Below are 18,085 nucleotides of genomic sequence, written 5' to 3' on the forward strand. Positions count from 1 at the left end.
TACTCAATTTAAAACCTATGTTTTTAACTTCTTAAAGACTTCAGTATAATGTAGTTTTTATGCCAAGTGTTAGAGTACATAATAAATAAAAAAAAAAATCAGCAATTCAGTAACTCTGAATTAATAAGAGGGTTACTTCAAGACTTGATGACATAACTCTTAAATACAGTCTGAAAATATCTCAAAATGCATATTTTCTTATTATTTTAATTCAAGCATATATATTATGTTCCCTTTGAAAATGTGATGGAAACAAAGGGTTTCTTTTTTTTATTATATTTCAGGCAGTGAGTACAGATCCTGTTCCAGTGAAACTACACTATGATAAATCACATGATCAAGTCTGGGTGCTGAGCTGGGGAGACATGGAAAAGAATTCACCAACTTTGCAGGTGAGGTGATTACAGTGATTATATATAAGGAAATACAGACAAGTTGAACCTTCGTGTAATTGCAATGTGCTGCATATTTTCATTTAAGCATTACTAGCATGACCCCAGCAGGGACAGAGAAATTATTTTTGGTAACCAAAAACAAAGTTGGACAACTGACCTTACCAAAAAAGTTAATGATTATTTTCAAGACCCCTAGTCAGAACTAACAATGGCAAATTGATAGAAGGATAAGGAATGCAGCTGAAAACAGCAGCATGTTCTGTACTGAGCAAACTGTTGTTGTTCATTATATTTTTGTCCCTAATTAGACATACTTCCATTTCATTAAGGTCATATTGATATTCTGGAGGTGTCAAGCTCTCTCTTTATTGTTTTTTTTCAGATAAAAAGTATTAAAAACCTTGATTTTTCCCATACCTTGGAGCAGTGACAAACCTAGGGACAGTCACTAAAGAAATATCTCAAGAAGCTGTACTTACTTTATTACTTTTTTTTAAATTTCTGTTCCTTATTTTATAGCAGAGACTATGATGATAAGCCTTATATCATCATTTAAAAATTCAGTTTTCTTTTAATTTGTTTTCCTTTTCTTCAGAAATTATTGGAATCCTTATGTATTCAATAAATATGTATAAATAAGAAAAAGAATAAGAGAAATTTGAAAAGCAAAATTAGTTGCATTTCAAATCACCTTTTCAGCACCTACAGATTCTTAGTAATTTAGAGCATGCAAGGTAATTTGTGAGTTTAGTTGCCACTCCTCCTTAGAACTATTAACTGCGTTAGTCTTACCATATTTTAAAGTGACTGATCATCCTTGCTCTCATTTTTAATTGCAGCATAGATAATAGATTGCCTTCTTTTCTAAAATAAAAAAAAATCCACTCTTAAATACATATATGTGAAAAATATAGTGACTATTATATGGAATTGTCTTTTATTCACCCATAAACATTCGCTTCAGAGAAGGTCCAAGATATTGGGATTTGAATCAAATTGGTTCATAACAATTTAAGGAATGTGTAAACTCAGTTCAGCTTGTTCTTCTGAAATACATCTGTGCTATGTTGAATTATCTCATGATTGACAAGTATTGGGAGTATGCATAGCCATATGTTCCAGTGGATTTGTTAACAGCATCTTTGCACTCTGGCTGAAGTGCTTAAAAAATTTAACCTCACTCTAAGATCTAGTGTAAAAAAAGACAAAAAACTTAGTTTAAACTTAGAACTGTTAAGGGGTTTGGTAATGTAAATGTATCAATATGGATTAAATATTAATAATATATAATATGACATAATATAATGTAATGTAATATAATGTAATGTAATATAATGTAATATAATATAAATATGTATAAATATGGTGATTAAAAAAGATGGAGGGGAAAAATAAGTATGAAAACTAAGTGGTCAGATATGTAATAGTTCTCTGAAGTCTGTAATGCTGATCATCTTTATTCACTGTTATTTGCATTCCTTTTCTTGCTAACTTGGAAAAGACAATACAAGGGAATACAAAGGCAATACTGTATTGTATAATATTGTATAATACTCATTTGGATTGAGATTTGAATTTTAAAGAGTACTTCTATAGTTTATAATGATGTTATTTTGTGCAGGTGATAACACAAGCCAGTGGCAGTGTTTCTCATCACACAATCCATACTCAGCCAGTGGGAAAGCAGTTTGACAGAGTGGATGACTTTTTCATTCCAGCTACAACCCTTATCATTACCCATGTACGGTAAGTTTATCTGAATGTAGTGACTGTAGTATTGTCTTTGTGTTCATGCTATGAACACGTTCTGGCTGTGACAGAAGTGAATAATTTGATCAGTTGGATTTTGAAAGACATATGGTACAGAGAAAGAGAAGTTGAGAACAGGACAGCACTTAACACAGGCATAAAGCAGAGCTCTCCCTAAGACCTCTGAGAGAAAAATCTGTTTTATGTTCTCAAAATACACTAGTAAGAATGTTGTCTGTAATTTTAATTTATTATATTTTTTCTGTAACATTTCCACCTCCAGGTATTGAATAATTCTGCAGTCTAGGATTTTTTTAACTGAGTATTGCATTAATGTGTATTAGTAGTTTGTATGTTTACAACTTCTAAGTTTCTTTGCAAGCTGACAGAGATCCATTTTGTCTCAAACCAGTTCTGCCTACAATTATCCATTGTTTATTCTGATATTTCAAGTTTCTATAGGAATACCTTCTTTATATAATCTTAAGTGTCATCATTCTGTTCTAGCAAAAACCTCAAATTACAGGTGTAAATAGGCATCTCCATTAAAAAGGGTATAATTTTTGATTGTAGTGAGTAGTAGTCTTTTAAATGTGAAAAAGTGAAATTTAGGATGATTTTACAATTGATTTTAGAATTTGCTCTCTATGTGCCTGGGAAGAATCTAGTCTTCTGTATCAAAGAACATTTGGCTTCTCAGTACATTGTTGATGAAAGATAATTTGTTTGATTTCCTACAAAACTCTTAACTATAAAGTAAGTTAGCAATCAGCCATATGCAATTTAAAAATAAATTTATAAATAATATAGCTGAATAATAAATTGACTCTAAGTACCATTATGATATTTCTTGGACTTAGTAGACAAATTCCTGTTGCACCCCTGAAGTTATCTGTAGTCCTCACATTCAGCCTTAGAAAAACATTTAATATTTCTTCTGTATTTGGAACAGATATGTATTGTGGGAAAAAGTTACTGTTTCATAAACTAGCAGGTACTAGAGGTACTGACCAAACAGAACTGACATTTAGATACTTTAATGTTCAAGTAACTAGGAAAATACAACCATGGATTGGGATAAACATCATATTAGGAGGGGAATCGGGACTGGGAAAAGAAAAATATGGCCAGTCCAAAGCTAGTTTGGATTCACCTTGTCTAACTCAAGCTATTTTAAGTCGATATTTTTCACAAATAGGTCAAGTAGGTACTTCCTGCTTTGCTTATTACCTTCATCTGCTGAGTCATTTCACATATCCTGTATGAAACTCAGGAGAAAATAGAGTGGAAGAATAAAAGAAAACACAAAGGAATAAGAAAGGGGTATGAAATTAATTGAACACGGAAAGAATAAATCTGATGAATGCCTGCAGATACATAATGACATGGACATGATTTCAGGCCTAGTAAAATCTTTTTGTTTATTTGGTTGGTTGATTGTTTTGGTTTTTTTTATATATTCACATGTCAGATAAAATTGCCAAGATCACCAAAATGCCAAAAGAAAATTCCTGGTCTGGCAAAAAGCCTGAAGTAGTTTGTCCATTGCTAAATCCATAGATTTGGGGGGTTTAATGAACAAAAGTCAATTGGTTTTACCAAACAATGAGCTTAAAGGAAATGCTATTAATTCTGAGTGCTTTTTTTCCCCCCCCAATGTATTCTTCAAGAGCTGTTTATGGTAATCAGTTGTTGAAGAATTTGTCTTCCATAAAATGTCTGGCCTGCAAGTACCTTGCTTTTTTTGTTCAAGTAGGGATGTAACATGTGGACAATAGTATGGGAAAGATTTAAAATTAACCGTATTCATCAAATTAGTAGTGATGTAGGAAAACCCAGTCTATTAAATTTAATACCACCCATCAACAAAAAACCCCACTCAATCACAACATGTGCTTTTTTAAGGCTGTTAGGCAACAAACGTAAAACTTGACTTTATTACTCTTGGGAACATTTATCAACCAGGGGAGCAATTTATGAGTGTGAATTGCAAAAAAAACAGCTAAAAGGGAAATAACCCCATTGGCTAAGTTGGCTGGTGTAGTTAATTGCTCAAGGGTCTTATTTACTCTTTGCCAAAAATCAGCTCCCTTTGACCATGCAATGCCAGCCTCTTTCAAAAAATGAAAGCTTTCTGTAGCTAGGTGCATTTGTTACCTGTAAACTAGAATTTTGAATGGTGGAGCAGAAGTCAGTATGCATTTGTTACCAAATTAGCATCCAGAACTAAACATGCTGTTCAAATAAAGGCAATTCTAAGCAAAAAAAAGGCATATCACTTAAAGAATTAATTAGGTTTTGTTACAGCTAGCATGAACCATCTGATACTATCTCCAGTATATCACTATCTATAGCATATTCTGTCCAATAGGTTGGCTTGTTCACACATAGGAACAGAAGTAAAGGCAAAAAATTTAAAGTTATAGTGAGTCATTATTTTTTGCTTTTTAATAATAGCTAAAGTGGTAATTACTAGTAGTATGTATATAAGTATTTAAAACTTACTGCAAAATAATTTTACTTAAGAAGTGACGGAACTATACTTTTGATTTACCAAGGTGAGTTATTTTTATATATGAAAACCCAAATGAGCTGCCCATTATTAGAAAAGAAAATTCCACACATTATAATGCTCTTTTGGGCAGCAGATAATTTAGGTCACAATTCCTTCAGATCAGTCATTTGAAGAGACACTATAAATTTTGATCTCAGGTAAACAGTAATTAATTTCAAGGAGGAAAGTTTTTTCCCGTATCTTTCCTACCACTGACCAAGTTAATGTTTCTTTGTACTTATCACACATCAGGAGTGAGGGCAAATAACCTTTTGTTTTGACAGCTAGCAGGCATACTTTACATACTCTAAACAACTGTGATGTACCATCAAAGCATCAGCTAACCAAACTAAGTAGGCATGAGCCAAAAGCAGTGGAGGAAGAATAGACAAATTTATTATCTTTAAACTTTCTTTAATAGCTGGTGGCTAGTGAGTGTGTGCACAGAAGAGGACAAGAAAAGAAACTTTATCATTCTGGGGAGAAAAATGTGGTAGGTTTGGTAGCACCAGTTAGTTTTGGGATGTTACAAAGGTGTCTCCCTCTCTTTTATGTTCCAGTAATATTATTTCCTTCCACTCAAACACCATTAGGAATCAAATGATATTTTGTCTGTAATCCTTTTGTACCTGCATTTATAAAGATATATATGTATGTGTATGTGTATGTTTATTGAGCAAATATCTTTTCGTTTTAGTGAAAATATGCAAAATATATCTCTAATAATGTGTAGAGGAGCCCCACTGATGTTTCCAAATAGTAAATCCATAGTTGTACTGAGAGTCTCAGCTGCAGATAGACCTGATTGGCATCCCATTATGATGCTTTAAAAATATAACTGCTTTAATTCTAGAATTTCATGTCTGTTGTTTCTGACAAGACTAGTTTGCCTGCTGACTCTTAAGGAAGGAATTGCATCATGCCTTTGAGCATTCCTTCATGATAGAAATAAATTTCTTTATTTTTCTCACCAAGCAAGCTCAGAGTTTAGAGAAAACTCATGGGAAACTGACTTTCATGAGTTTCTTATGCCAGCTAGTTGTAGTGTAATGCACAACAGGTCTTAGTCTTAATCTTAGAAAAAGACACTGTGACACAAAACACTAATAATTATTGTTAGAAAGAACACTGAAAGAAGTTCGGTCAGTCTTACTGTTGGAAATCTGAAGATTTCAAAAGGAAGACATTTTATATTCATCTTGCCCATCTTGAAAAACAGCCCATTCTGCTATTATCATTGCATAAGCTGTTAATATACATTGAATTATATCAAGAGAATGAATGAATGAATGTAAAGCACTATTTTCCATGTTTTCACTCTCGTGCCCATATTTTCAGCATACACAGCTTGAAAAAAAGTCTTCCCCTTCCCCTAGTTCTTTTGGAAAATTTACCAAACACCCAGGCCAACAAAAGTACTTAGGATGAGATCTATTACACTGTAATAAATAGTACAAATCCCAAGGTGTTTTTCTTCATCTCTTTCTGAAGATCTTTCCTTCTGTAGATGCACCTTATAAGAATTGGATTCACTTGTCCTTATGCAATTGCTAAGAAGAAAATTTTATTCAGTGAGCTATTTCTGTTCCAAAGCAATTCAGGACAAGCAATGATCTTGTCCTTAATTGTCTGCTAATACCACTCCTTACCATAAAAATACTTTTGCAATAAGTATGTGGGATGGTTGCAGAAAGATGACTTGTATAATATTCATGAAAATATATTCTTGGAAGCCTAAGAAGCAAAAGGACTGATTATTTGAACTCCAGTGTTCATAAATCAAAATGAACAAAAGATAATTGGAATAAATTAAGGTCTTTCACTGCACTCTGTAAAATGTTTCAAAAGCAGTGTTAAATGAACTCATTGTAGTGGAGTAATTCTAACTTTTTAGATATTTTAGTCTTTGAGCAGTGTTTTAAATGTCATACAGTTACCTGACCTAACAAGTGGAAGAATGAGCAATCAACTCACTGGTGAGAGGGCTCAGGATCTGAATGGAATTAGCATATTCTGTTTGAGTTTTTTCTCTCTTTTATGCCTCTGTTGTGTATGGTAATAGGGGAAGCAGTACACACTACTTTCTAAAATTGCATTTATTCATTTGCACAAAACAATCCAAAAACTAAGCTTTTCTTCGAGAGGTAATTGGAATGTGCTGGCAATGCATTCCTGTGAACCTTCTTAAATGAAACCCATGTGGAGCAGTGAGTCAGTAAATTCACATTTCATTCCAGAGTTTAAGCCCCTACAGAGGTATGAAGTAGCTGACAGGCTGTGAGAGCATTTTCAGTGTTTCTATACAAATAATCAAACAGAAGATTTTGTTTTTGTTGCAAAACCCCTACATAATCAGAAAAAACTTTCTATTCCGTAGTTTCTGAGTGCAACAATGGAAGTGGTAAATGCTAAGTCAGCTGTAGATGAAACATTAACAAAAGAAATAGAATTAATTTAGGGGTTGCATTTTTCACATAGACAGTATGATTTAGTGTGAAGACAAGAGACAATTTAATATTTTACAAATTCAGTTAACAATGCACATTAGGGTAGCAGAAATTTTGTGATAGTTCTTAGTCATCAGACTGTAAGTCTATAATGGTATGGGGAAAATAGGGAAACAGCTTGAAAATCTTGAGGAATGTGAAACAGCTCAGTAATACCAGGGCAAGAAAAGAAGATCTAGAAAGTACTCTGTAATTTTGGAATCTGTCAGTGAGTCCTACATGGCACAGCACAGAAAGGAGGGATAGAGGTTCACTCTGTGGCCTCCTACGATGTGTCTTAATGAGAAACTTGTGCTAAATGGAAAACTTGTGGTCGTTTTTTTCCCTCTCCTCATATTTGTCTCCCAAAAGAAGGACCCTTATGGTCCATAAATATGTTGCTTTTGAAAAATAGGAGATTTTTGGGGAAAGATAGAGAGGAGACAGCAAAAAGTCCTTTTCTGCGTATTTTTTTGGCTTTAAATAGTGGATTTTAGAGCATCTTTTTTCCAGAGGGAATCTAAAGAATGAAAGATTGAGAGATTCAGCTCAGACAGTTTATAGCATTAAAACTTAGTTTGTCCAACTGCCACCACAGGCAACAGCAAAAACTATTTAAATAAGCAACCTTTTAGAAATGTGAAGTCCTTTTTAGTGCATCAAACCTGTATTCTTTACTTCAGTCCTTCTCTGTTCACATGCTCCCAACCATAAAAATGTCATAAATGTAGTCATTACATATCTCTAAACCAAGAAACTCTCAGTCCTTTAGGTAATTACAAGATACACCATGTGCCCAAATTTGCATCCTCTTTCAGCACTACTCCTATACTCTAACTGACAAGGACCAGTGTTTGCAGGCTTTAAAATGTACTAGGTGGTACAGATTCCCAACTGTGTCTGTGGGAAAGCACCTACAGAAATCATGAAGATAATTATCATCATTCCACAAGTCTAGTTCAGATTTATTGTCTCTGAAATTATGTTCAGAGGTGTACATAATGGTTTTGAAGCCAAGGCATTTTGGAATTAAAGAAAATATTTTCAATTTTAAAATTTATTTTCATCTCAGGGCTATGAAATTTATTAAATAACTAACTTTACATTTAAATGTAGCCAATATAAAACTATTTTAATATTTTTATTTAGTGTGAGTTCTTCTAACCTTGCAAAATAAATATATGCACACGTAGACACAGACACATATAGAAGGAATCAGTCTGGAAAATGTTCTTGTTTGTGGAATCAGTTATTCTGCATGCCTTTTCCCACAGCAGCTTACAATTCAATACTGCTTGACCAATTTATTTAACTTATGGTCCAAATCTTTTCCTCTTAGGCACCTTGAGTAAAACTTCACAAAGTTCTTGAACAACAAATTCCAGCTGTCAGCAGAAAAATGGATTATAAAAAACCATTTTGACTTCAATGGGGCTATTTAGAAATGAGAATTCCCTTCAAATTTTACCTGAAGCACGAGATGGCAGCCAGCCTTTGTAGTACTATAAAACAACAGCACCAATAATAAAAAAAAAATATTTTGCTCTACTTGACCTTCCTCATTAGCTCAGAAAGTGCCTGTAGCCTGATTTACATAAGTCTAGTCAGCTGTAATACAGAAAAAGGTAGTTTTGCTAAAGTGTAAATTTTTTTTCACATTGTAAGGTTTCTTCTCTTTTGCATATGTAGAAGTTATTACAGGAATATTTACCTTTGGAAAAATATCCTCTTCCATCTGAAGTGGACAAACCATTGCTAAAAATAAATGTTTTACCTGTCTCCTAGAACCTACCTGCTTTCAAAAATTAATTGTCTACCAGTACCAGTATGTCAAAATACATGACACAATGTAATGTTTAAAAACACAATCAACTATAAGAAGAAACTAATCTCTGCAATTATGGCACATAATTTGTTGTACCCAGTGGATAGAAGTTATCTTAGTGCTGCCTTAATTACTCATTGGTTTTCAAAAAATGCCCCAAATTATAAAGAAACATTTATTAGGTTGGAGGCAATCTCAAAATGATGCAATTGACCTTTTGGGGTTTTTGTATGTTTGTTAAGAAACAACTAGAACACAATTATTTTTACAAAATTTTGCTGGATCTGGCTTGGATGGAACTAGTTTTCTTGATAGCAGCAAGAATAGTGCTGAAGTCTAGATCTGACAACGACCTAGTAAAAATTTGATTGGAAATTTTCATTTGTTCAGTTCTATTTTTTTAACATTTAGAACAGATTTTTGCTAATTGTGTTTAAGGTGTCCTATTTGTTATGTTAAGAATTTAACAAGTGTTTGTTTAAATCATGTGAATCAAAGACTTTAAGGAAACTTCCAAATCTGCACAAATAGATGTTTTGTGTTCCTTCCATGGGTCCTCAGCTGTCAGCATGTAACATCTGGTGAATAAAACATCCAACTTCCATCTTAACAGAGTCACTCAAACCAATTCTCACCTCCAGTATAATCTACAAATTAGAACGCAGAAATTTGCCATTATGTGCCTGATCTTTTTCCCATTGTAATTGTACATTTTACAATCAAATCTCATCTCTGATGCTTCTATGTGCAAAAATAGTATTTTAGCATGTTTTTTAATTAAAAAAAAATTATGGGCGCCTTTTTGTTTTTTTGGGTTTTTTTTTTATCCATCTAAAATTTGGGTCCCTAGTAAAAACTAAAAGGAGAGAAAGGAATTGTGGTAAAGTTCAGTATTTGTTCTTAAGAACATTCACATATCCCCAGCTGTAACGGTATGTGGACTTCATGTTTAAAATGAAGAAAAATATCTATTTAGACTGTTTTGATGTATGTAATTTATCACCCTTGTAGTCCTTATCTCTACCTCATTATTCGTTCTGACTATTTCTTTTGACATATATAAATTTGAATGTTCAGTCCATATGGCATCTACCCACCTTGATGTTACCACATTTACTGAAGTGCCAGGTTTTCTTAATCCTATCCTACCTTGTAATGACATTTTGGAGCATCTTTAGAAACCTTTATTCACTGTGTCTGTATAGCTAGCCATTTATTTGTCTTTTATTGCTTTAAAATTATTGAGGTTCTTTTTTAAAATCAAATTTCCAGCTCTCCTTTCTTAGAAAAATGCATTTGCTACCAGCACTAAAAATAGATTTTTGCTGTGTGGGTTCCTTTATGGTATAACACAAACAGTTTCATATATCCCTAGATACAAAAAATGTAGAAATTAAGTTAGTTATCTTTATCCTAAAATTTCTTAAATTGTTTCTTGTCAGCATTGAACAAGGATTTGCAATAATTTAAAAGTGTATTGTAATACATATCTTGCAAGTGCTCCCCAAGGTAGACTTCAAATAATTTATGGACACCTGCATCACTAGTACCCTAAAAATTCAGAATTTGTCTTTAAGATGTGCAAATGTGCACAAAATGTCAGAAGACCTGGGCTTTGTTGCGCATGTTAAAAGTAATCATCTCTTCCCACAAAAAGTGTTTGCAAGCATTTACTTGATTTACCCAGCTGAGTTACAGAAAGAGAACTTGCATATTCTTTTCCCAAATAAATGCTTAAAAGATTGTATCACTTTTAGTTCTTCCACCCAATTGAAAACTATCCCAATAAGGGTTTTGTTGATGACACTTACAATGTCATTTACTTCAGCTCAGCAGCATTAAATTTGTGGTGTTCATTTTTTAATCCAGAGCCAATCTTCTTAAATATGATGTAGGATAAACTCAGAAGCTGAAAGCTTACTAATGCATAAAACTATCTGTTTTGTAATATTTTCTTCTATCTCTGTTACATATTGCCTAGTAATGGATTTTTTTTCCTATTCAATCTCAGAGCACAAAGCTTAATTTGAGACCTTTTTATTCTAAGAATATAACACTTGTCAGGATTCCTTCAAACCCTTGCTGAAATCTTTCTTCCTTTCTGTCTTGCATGGCTGTCTTGAAGTCCTTGATATCCTTATTTTTCAAAATAATGGTCAGTATCTGCTGAGAGAGTAAAAGAGAGAAAAAAATTATTTTAGTATATTTGGCCATCATTGACTGTGGAGTCTTTGACATCCAATTTAATACTCTCTATGCTGAGTTTTCTCACTGAGACTGGAAACAGGAGCTATATTCACTTCTGTGAAGTATATAAAAAGCAAAAAATTCAACATTAAAAAAAAATCTTCAGAAAAAATCTGTGAGTATCAGTCTCTGAAATCTTGTAATACTTACTATAAAGATCACTTTCATTCAGGTCTCTCAGGTGATATTCAGCACTTGTTATCAGCTTTGTGTGGGACAGCAAGTCTCATTTATTTGTTTGGTTTTTTTTTCTTTTGCCCCTAGCCCTTTCAATGTCCTTTTCTATTATATTTCAATGCACTTTAGGATCTAATCAGGAATTTTTTCATTACTAAAACCATCTCCTCCCACAGGTCTAAAAATGTTTATTTCATACTACTTAAAATTTAATATTAAGTTCCTTTCTGAATTAATCTATTAAGACCTGTATTTATTTTTATCAGCATTATTAAGCAAATTTATGATTTCTGATGGATTAGATCTCTGCTAGCTTCTGTTTTTATAATAAAAAGGTATTACTTAATCCACAAAATAGTGATGATAATAAAAATAATTAATAATAATAATAATAATAATAATAATGAAAACAAGTTATATCTGCCTATATATATTAATTTTCCTCTTTCATCCCTCATATGCTGTCTATTTCAAAGGTTTCCTGTTAATGGATAGACATTTTTTTCTCCTGATTGGAGAAGTACAAATGAGATTTAAATGTGCAAATCTATAGGAACCCAGAAACCTGAAGTTTTCAAAACCCACAACTACCCAAACAGGAGTATAACAAGAGTCAATACTTCTAGAAAATTAGACCTGCCATCAAATTCTGTTCTTCCTATAACAGAAATTATAGTGATGGTCTTGTTTTACTCTAAAATTACTCATTTTCTGTAAGAGTGACCCCACAGCCTTATGTTTTGTGGGTTTTATTTTTTTCCCCCATCCTTAAGGACTGCTACTCTATTACTTCCCAGGTAAATTATGACAGTCACACAATACTACTGCAAATGTTATTTCCCATTTTTTATGAGACGCTTTTAAGTATTTCATTTACAATAATAGCAACCAATAAATAGATAAAGTGATGAAGGCAGAAATATTTTACAGATGTGCATTCATGCACGTAAACACTTACAAAAATAGAGAATTATTAAGATTTTCTAGAAGAATAGAAATACTTTCTCACATTGGAAAATGTTTTGTGCTTAATACTATTACATGCAAACATACAAAAAGGAGAAAAAAGTGCCTTTTCTGATACAAGAGAAAAATATGAAGCAATGTTGCAAAGAGCAACAGGAACAAAATTAGGAAAGCACATTTAGAAGGTCAAAAAGTGTTACAGTACCCACAAGAAAGGCACCATTTGTGCTGATGAGCAGTTCCTACTGGGAAAAAATCTACTTAGCCTTTTGTTATCATCAACCAACCATTTCTGAACTGCAAAAATTAAAGTCTTTTCTGAGCAACCTGCCAGAAATGAGCTATTCCAGGCAACAATAATGTTCTTAGTCCTGAGAAGAAAGCTGTTATGGTCTTGCACTGCTGAGTTTTTGAAACTACAAACATTTCCACAATTAAAAATACTTTTTATCTAGAGGTAAGTGTTTTTCTGCATTATACTACAGTAGGTGTAATAGAATGTGACAAATTTGTGTATTTAAAAATCACTTTAACTAAGAAAACTTAATTGTGTGATGATTTGGAATGCAAGGCATCTGAAATATAATATACCAGTGTCAGCAGTCTTCTTTACAATCAACTGTGTATGGGTATAAATTGAAGAGTAATTTTAACAAAGTAAATAATATTTGCAGTGTGGTATGTTAAGTTTTTAGAAGATTCTTAGTTGCACTGCTGGCAAGAACTCCAAGCACCAGTAAAGGCAATTGAGCTATAGAGCTAATAAAAAATTCTTACACCAGTTTTCCTTTTTCCTTTATTATTAATATGTCCTTCTCCAGAGCTACTGTGGATAACTTCATTTCAACAGAAAAAATGTTGGTATATAACACACTTCTATTTCAGTATTTTGTTTAAATGGCAGTAGTTTACCATGGTGGCATATTAGAAGCTTTGTGTAAGATCAGTGTAGACCCCAGACCTCTAAAACACTAGCTTTGCATAGTTAATGACATTTTCTTTTGAGACCCAGAAAGCCTTTGGTTAGCAGATTTGATCAAACTTTGAATAACAGAACTTTACCTTCCTGAGTTGATTTTTGCATAAATTTTGGAGAAGAAGAAAGTGTCTAAGAAATGGAATATTGGGAGGCTTTAAACAAAATTTTTATTCACTCAGGATAAAGTAGATAATAGTTTGGAAATTTTTCTTGAACATAATTATTTGGGTTACATAATTTCTCTTTTGTACAAAAAAACCTGCTCTTTGCTTCTTGAACAGATAATTTTGATTGTAGCTTATTTAATTATCTTCTGTCATATTTGCTTTCTATTTTGAGAACATGATTTTCCTGAAATGATTGACTCCAGATTTTTTAAAAGTCTGTAGTCTTCATAAGGATAATCTCTTGGGGTAGGCCAAAACCAAAAAGGGTAGAGGACATTAGTTATGATTATCATCCTCCTCCTCCTTCCCCTCCAGATTTTACGTTTATATATTCTTTAAAAGAAATGAAAAATTAAATATATCCTCATTTATAGGAAAAAAAATCCTAAATATTTTCTCTATTTTGTCCTTTTAAACAATATGTGGATATTTCCTTTTTTATACTGAATCTAACTGGAGTGGGAAGTAATATACATGGCCTGTCAAAAAGAAGAAAATATCATAGAGGAACTCAGGTTGTTAATTTGCCACCTGTTGGCAGCTCCACACTTCCATCTTGCTTGGCTATGTGTGCATAGAAGAGGCAAAATAAGTTCTTTTACCTGAGGGAAGAGGGGAAAAAAATGACACCTTGCAAATGTAAAGAAGCAGTGTCAGAATTCACATGACTTTGGCACTTTTCTAGTGCACAACTTCTTTAAGTCCTGCATTGAGTTTCTTTGTGCTTTGTTTTTCACTTGTGACGTTTGCTTCAGTGTGTTTTGCAGAATAACCCAGTATACATTTCACAGAATTATAAAGACAATAAATATTGATAAGACAATTTGGACCTACCACTGCTGTAGTTAATTCAAGTAATTGTGCCTCAGTAGGCTTTAATTTCTTCCTGTTATCCATCCTTTAGGATGGGAAAAGTTGTGTGACACAGGCAGTGTACCATTCCCTTGCACACTTTTTATAGTTACTGTCCACAGAAACACTTTAAAAATAATTCTTTATAAACCAGGAAATTTCCTAAGCTTTTAAAATCAGTACGTATATCATGCTTACTAGCCACATTCCATTACATTTAGTATTCTTGAAAAATATTATTTTTCTTTTGTAAGTTCATTGTCTGAAGTGGATCTTGATATTTTGACATCTTGATATTTTGCAGTAACCATAGTGTTAGTTCTGACAGAGCATACCAAGTACTTTAATAGTGTCATGAAAACATAGTTCACTAACATATTGAGATAAAAAAAAGTCGCTTTTGGAAAATTCATACATAAGATTTTCATGCAGTTCATAGATCTCCCCAAAACCCTAAGACAAAAATGAAAGGCAGACTCTGAAGAGCTTCTCTTTGATGACTTTCTAGCCTTGAAAAAATACTGAAGTTGATTGTTATGGCTGGCAAATTATACCTTTTGTGGAAATAAAATTGTTGGATTTCTGTTAAAGCTGCCATGTGAGAGCAGTGAAAATCATCTTCAGAGATTTCTGAAAATTCTGGGAAAGACATCTCTGTTTTAGGGCTGTTTGCATGGAGACTTATATAACATTCTTCACTCTATGCAGTCACTTTCAGAAGTGCTAGCTATTTTTCTAATCAGTAGTTTTAATTTCTGACCACAAAGGGCAGCTTTTATAGCCCCTACTGCTGTATGATACCTGAACTTGTTATAATGGCTTGGAGAAACAGACAATCACATTTCAAATGTAATTGTAGCTCTTAATCACATCAATATGTAATTGATGGTCAGTCATTTAAGCTTCAATTGTTCAAATCTTGCAAAGTTTTATAAGGCTATATTTGGATATTATGTTTTCATGCTGAAAGGATGCTTATGGTGAGTTTGAAGTTCAGATTGCAGGCACCTAGATTTAGGTGTGAAAATACAGTGTATCTGTGGGTGTAAGGTGTCCATCCTCTGCACTGACTATTGGAGATTTAGTCTACACATGCAGTAGAGTGCATAAACAGTTTTTTTTTCACCCCCTACAGGCCTATGGTACTGATTATATTTAAAAATACTTTGGACTCTGTTGACTGTATGGTCCATATTTCCGCTGACAAAACCAGAAGTTTAGATTTTCAGCTCTTATTTAGACATACATAATTGTGCACAGAAATGTAGGTATCCACAGAAGAGGAATACTACCTGTAGAGAATGATTTTTGCACTAAGGAGTCATGGTGATGCTGTACATTTGTAATGGCAATTCTTGAACCTCCTTATTGACTACTGATATGATCAAAGAGGAAGGAAGCAGCTGTGCTTGATTAGGACTGCAGAAATAGATTTTTTCTTGTTTATTTCAAAACAATAAGGGTATAAATATAAACAAAGTGATATGTTTGTGTACTCTGCAAGAGATACAGTTAAGACATCATTTCTGCTAGTTTTTTATTTTCTGGTTCATATATAAATTTTTAATAAACTGATGAAAATAAACTATTATAGGAGATACAGAACTTAAACTGGTTATTGTGGCAGCACACTCATTTTGCACATGTGCTTAATCTAAACTACACTTTTTTTTTTTTCATTTCAAAGTGTATTACTTGAAGTCCTTATCAGAATCACCCAGAACTCAACTCTGTAGGCATCTAGCACTGCTGTCCTAAATGATATATGATACTGATATGTAGGCATTCAACTCTCTAGTTCATCAGCTGATCATGAAAACATTTATGTTTAATCCTGAGAGAGGGAGCATGCTTATCCCTTGAGAGGACAAGAAACAGTCATCACTTTCAAGCATACTACCACTTGATGTCAAACAGCATCAGTGGGGTCTTCATAGGAAAATTTGGGAGATACAGGATTGTGCAGAGATGAGCAGTGAAAGTATTTGGAGCCTTAGGACTGATGTCCAGAATATGTGAGGCAAAATTATTTTTACTTTTCCATTCTTAGAAGAAAAAACAGTGAAAGGAGGGGTGTGCTAGTGTGATTTTCTTCCTATACTTCAACTGCAGGCTGATATTGCACCTTTTCTATATATTCATATGCATGTATGCATATTTCTGGTTTTTAGCCTTTAATTTTATATGAAATAATACATACCTCCATTAAAACTCTGAAGACTGGCAGTAAGTAAGTAACCTGTAGGTATGTGAGAGTGATATTTCATGCAATTTCAGCACTGAATTGGTGTGGGGTTTTCCCCCTGTTATCCCTCCCTCTGTCCCGTAGGATTTAAATGAGAGAAGGGTCCAAAGGGGAATCCACAGATGCTTAAGGATCTTTTGCAACATACATATTAACAGTCATAACAAAATGGTAGCAAAATCCTTGCCAGTGTGAAATACACCAACTCACAGGATGAGTGTTTGCCCTGTGACTGTATCAAGTGAATTCAGAAAAGGCTTGACAGTAAACAACCTCCTTGTGCAATGGGTACATATTTTGGCTTGTAAACAATGTTCACCCTTTTCAGCTATGGAAAGAGGTATTAAAATGTGGCAGTGCTGAAGTTCAGACAATAAGTACTGATCTTCTGGAATGAGTTACTTATTAAACTTTTTCTTAGTACTAGAAAATAGGAAAAAATTTGAATTAGATACTGCAGTGATGAAGATGGAGAGTTATGCACATAAATGTGACATCCTGTAACCAGGAAGCCTCCCACAAAACTGGGTGAGTCACTAAAGATTTCAGCCAGATTTCTGTTTTTCAGGTTCATTTACAGCTACCAATACATAGCACATTCTACCAGTGATACTTTTACAATATGTTTTCTAATTAATTTGTTGAAATCTACCATCTTGTTATGGAACAAACCCACAAAATCCAGAGCAGGAAGCTGTACACATTTTAAATTGCGTAATGACACTCAAAGCATTTTTGGTATAGCTATAAAGAGCAATGACATAACATACATAAGAACAGTGAGATATTTGAGAGGAAAATGATGTTTTGCTCATTTCTCAAGAGCAAAATACTCTTCTTGAGCTCTGCCAGAGTTAATGCTACTTAGGCTGAACATACTTGATAAAGAACTTGAGAGAAATTTTATGTAAAATGGACATTACTTGTTCTAAACAATAATAAACCATTTTTCTACATTAACAAAGGGTTGTTTTTTTGGTTTCTTTTTTTTTTTTCTGGACTGAAAGCCCCACACCTTAAAAGACAATGATTGAATAATTTATTTTGAGTAGTGAAAGGGAGCCAGCTGTATAAATCCTGTTGTGATATGGTAATCCACACTTTCACATTTTCTCATAAGTGGAAGTTTTTCAGCATGTAAAAGAAAAGAAAAAATTGGATTTTGCCTTTCTCCTGTTAAAAACAATGGAACTGAAGGTGACGGGAATTTTGCAGGTTAAAATCTGAAAGTCAGGTATGAAAAGGGAGGTGATATGAAAATACTTGTAAAAACTGATGATATTTATGTGTAACAGTAATACCTAGGAGGTTTTCAAAATTGATACCTTTTAAAATAAAACTTAATGTTAGTGTCTCATGTCATAAGCTACTTCTCAGTGATAGGCAAGTTCCTGTGAGCATGTTATTCCAAAGGAAGTTTTGTTAGATTTCCCTCACTCTGAG

General features: G+C 33.2%; 1 protein-coding gene across 3 annotated transcripts in view; it reads left to right on the forward strand.

Annotated features, from left to right (window-relative positions):
- Positions 1-18,085, forward strand: part of FSTL5 (follistatin like 5) — a 253,572-nt gene that overhangs the window by 225,725 nt on the left and 9,762 nt on the right. For all 3 annotated transcript variants that reach the window (XM_062493697.1, XM_062493698.1, XM_062493699.1), the window contains 2 exons: positions 285-392; positions 2,017-2,141. In XM_062493697.1, coding sequence (XP_062349681.1) covers positions 285-392; positions 2,017-2,141 — 233 coding nt within the window. The remainder of the gene's footprint in view (positions 1-284; positions 393-2,016; positions 2,142-18,085) is intronic.

The sequence above is a fragment of the Cinclus cinclus genome, chromosome 5 (genome assembly GCF_963662255.1).
Source record: "Cinclus cinclus chromosome 5, bCinCin1.1, whole genome shotgun sequence".
Taxonomy (NCBI): Eukaryota; Metazoa; Chordata; class Aves; order Passeriformes; family Cinclidae; genus Cinclus; species Cinclus cinclus.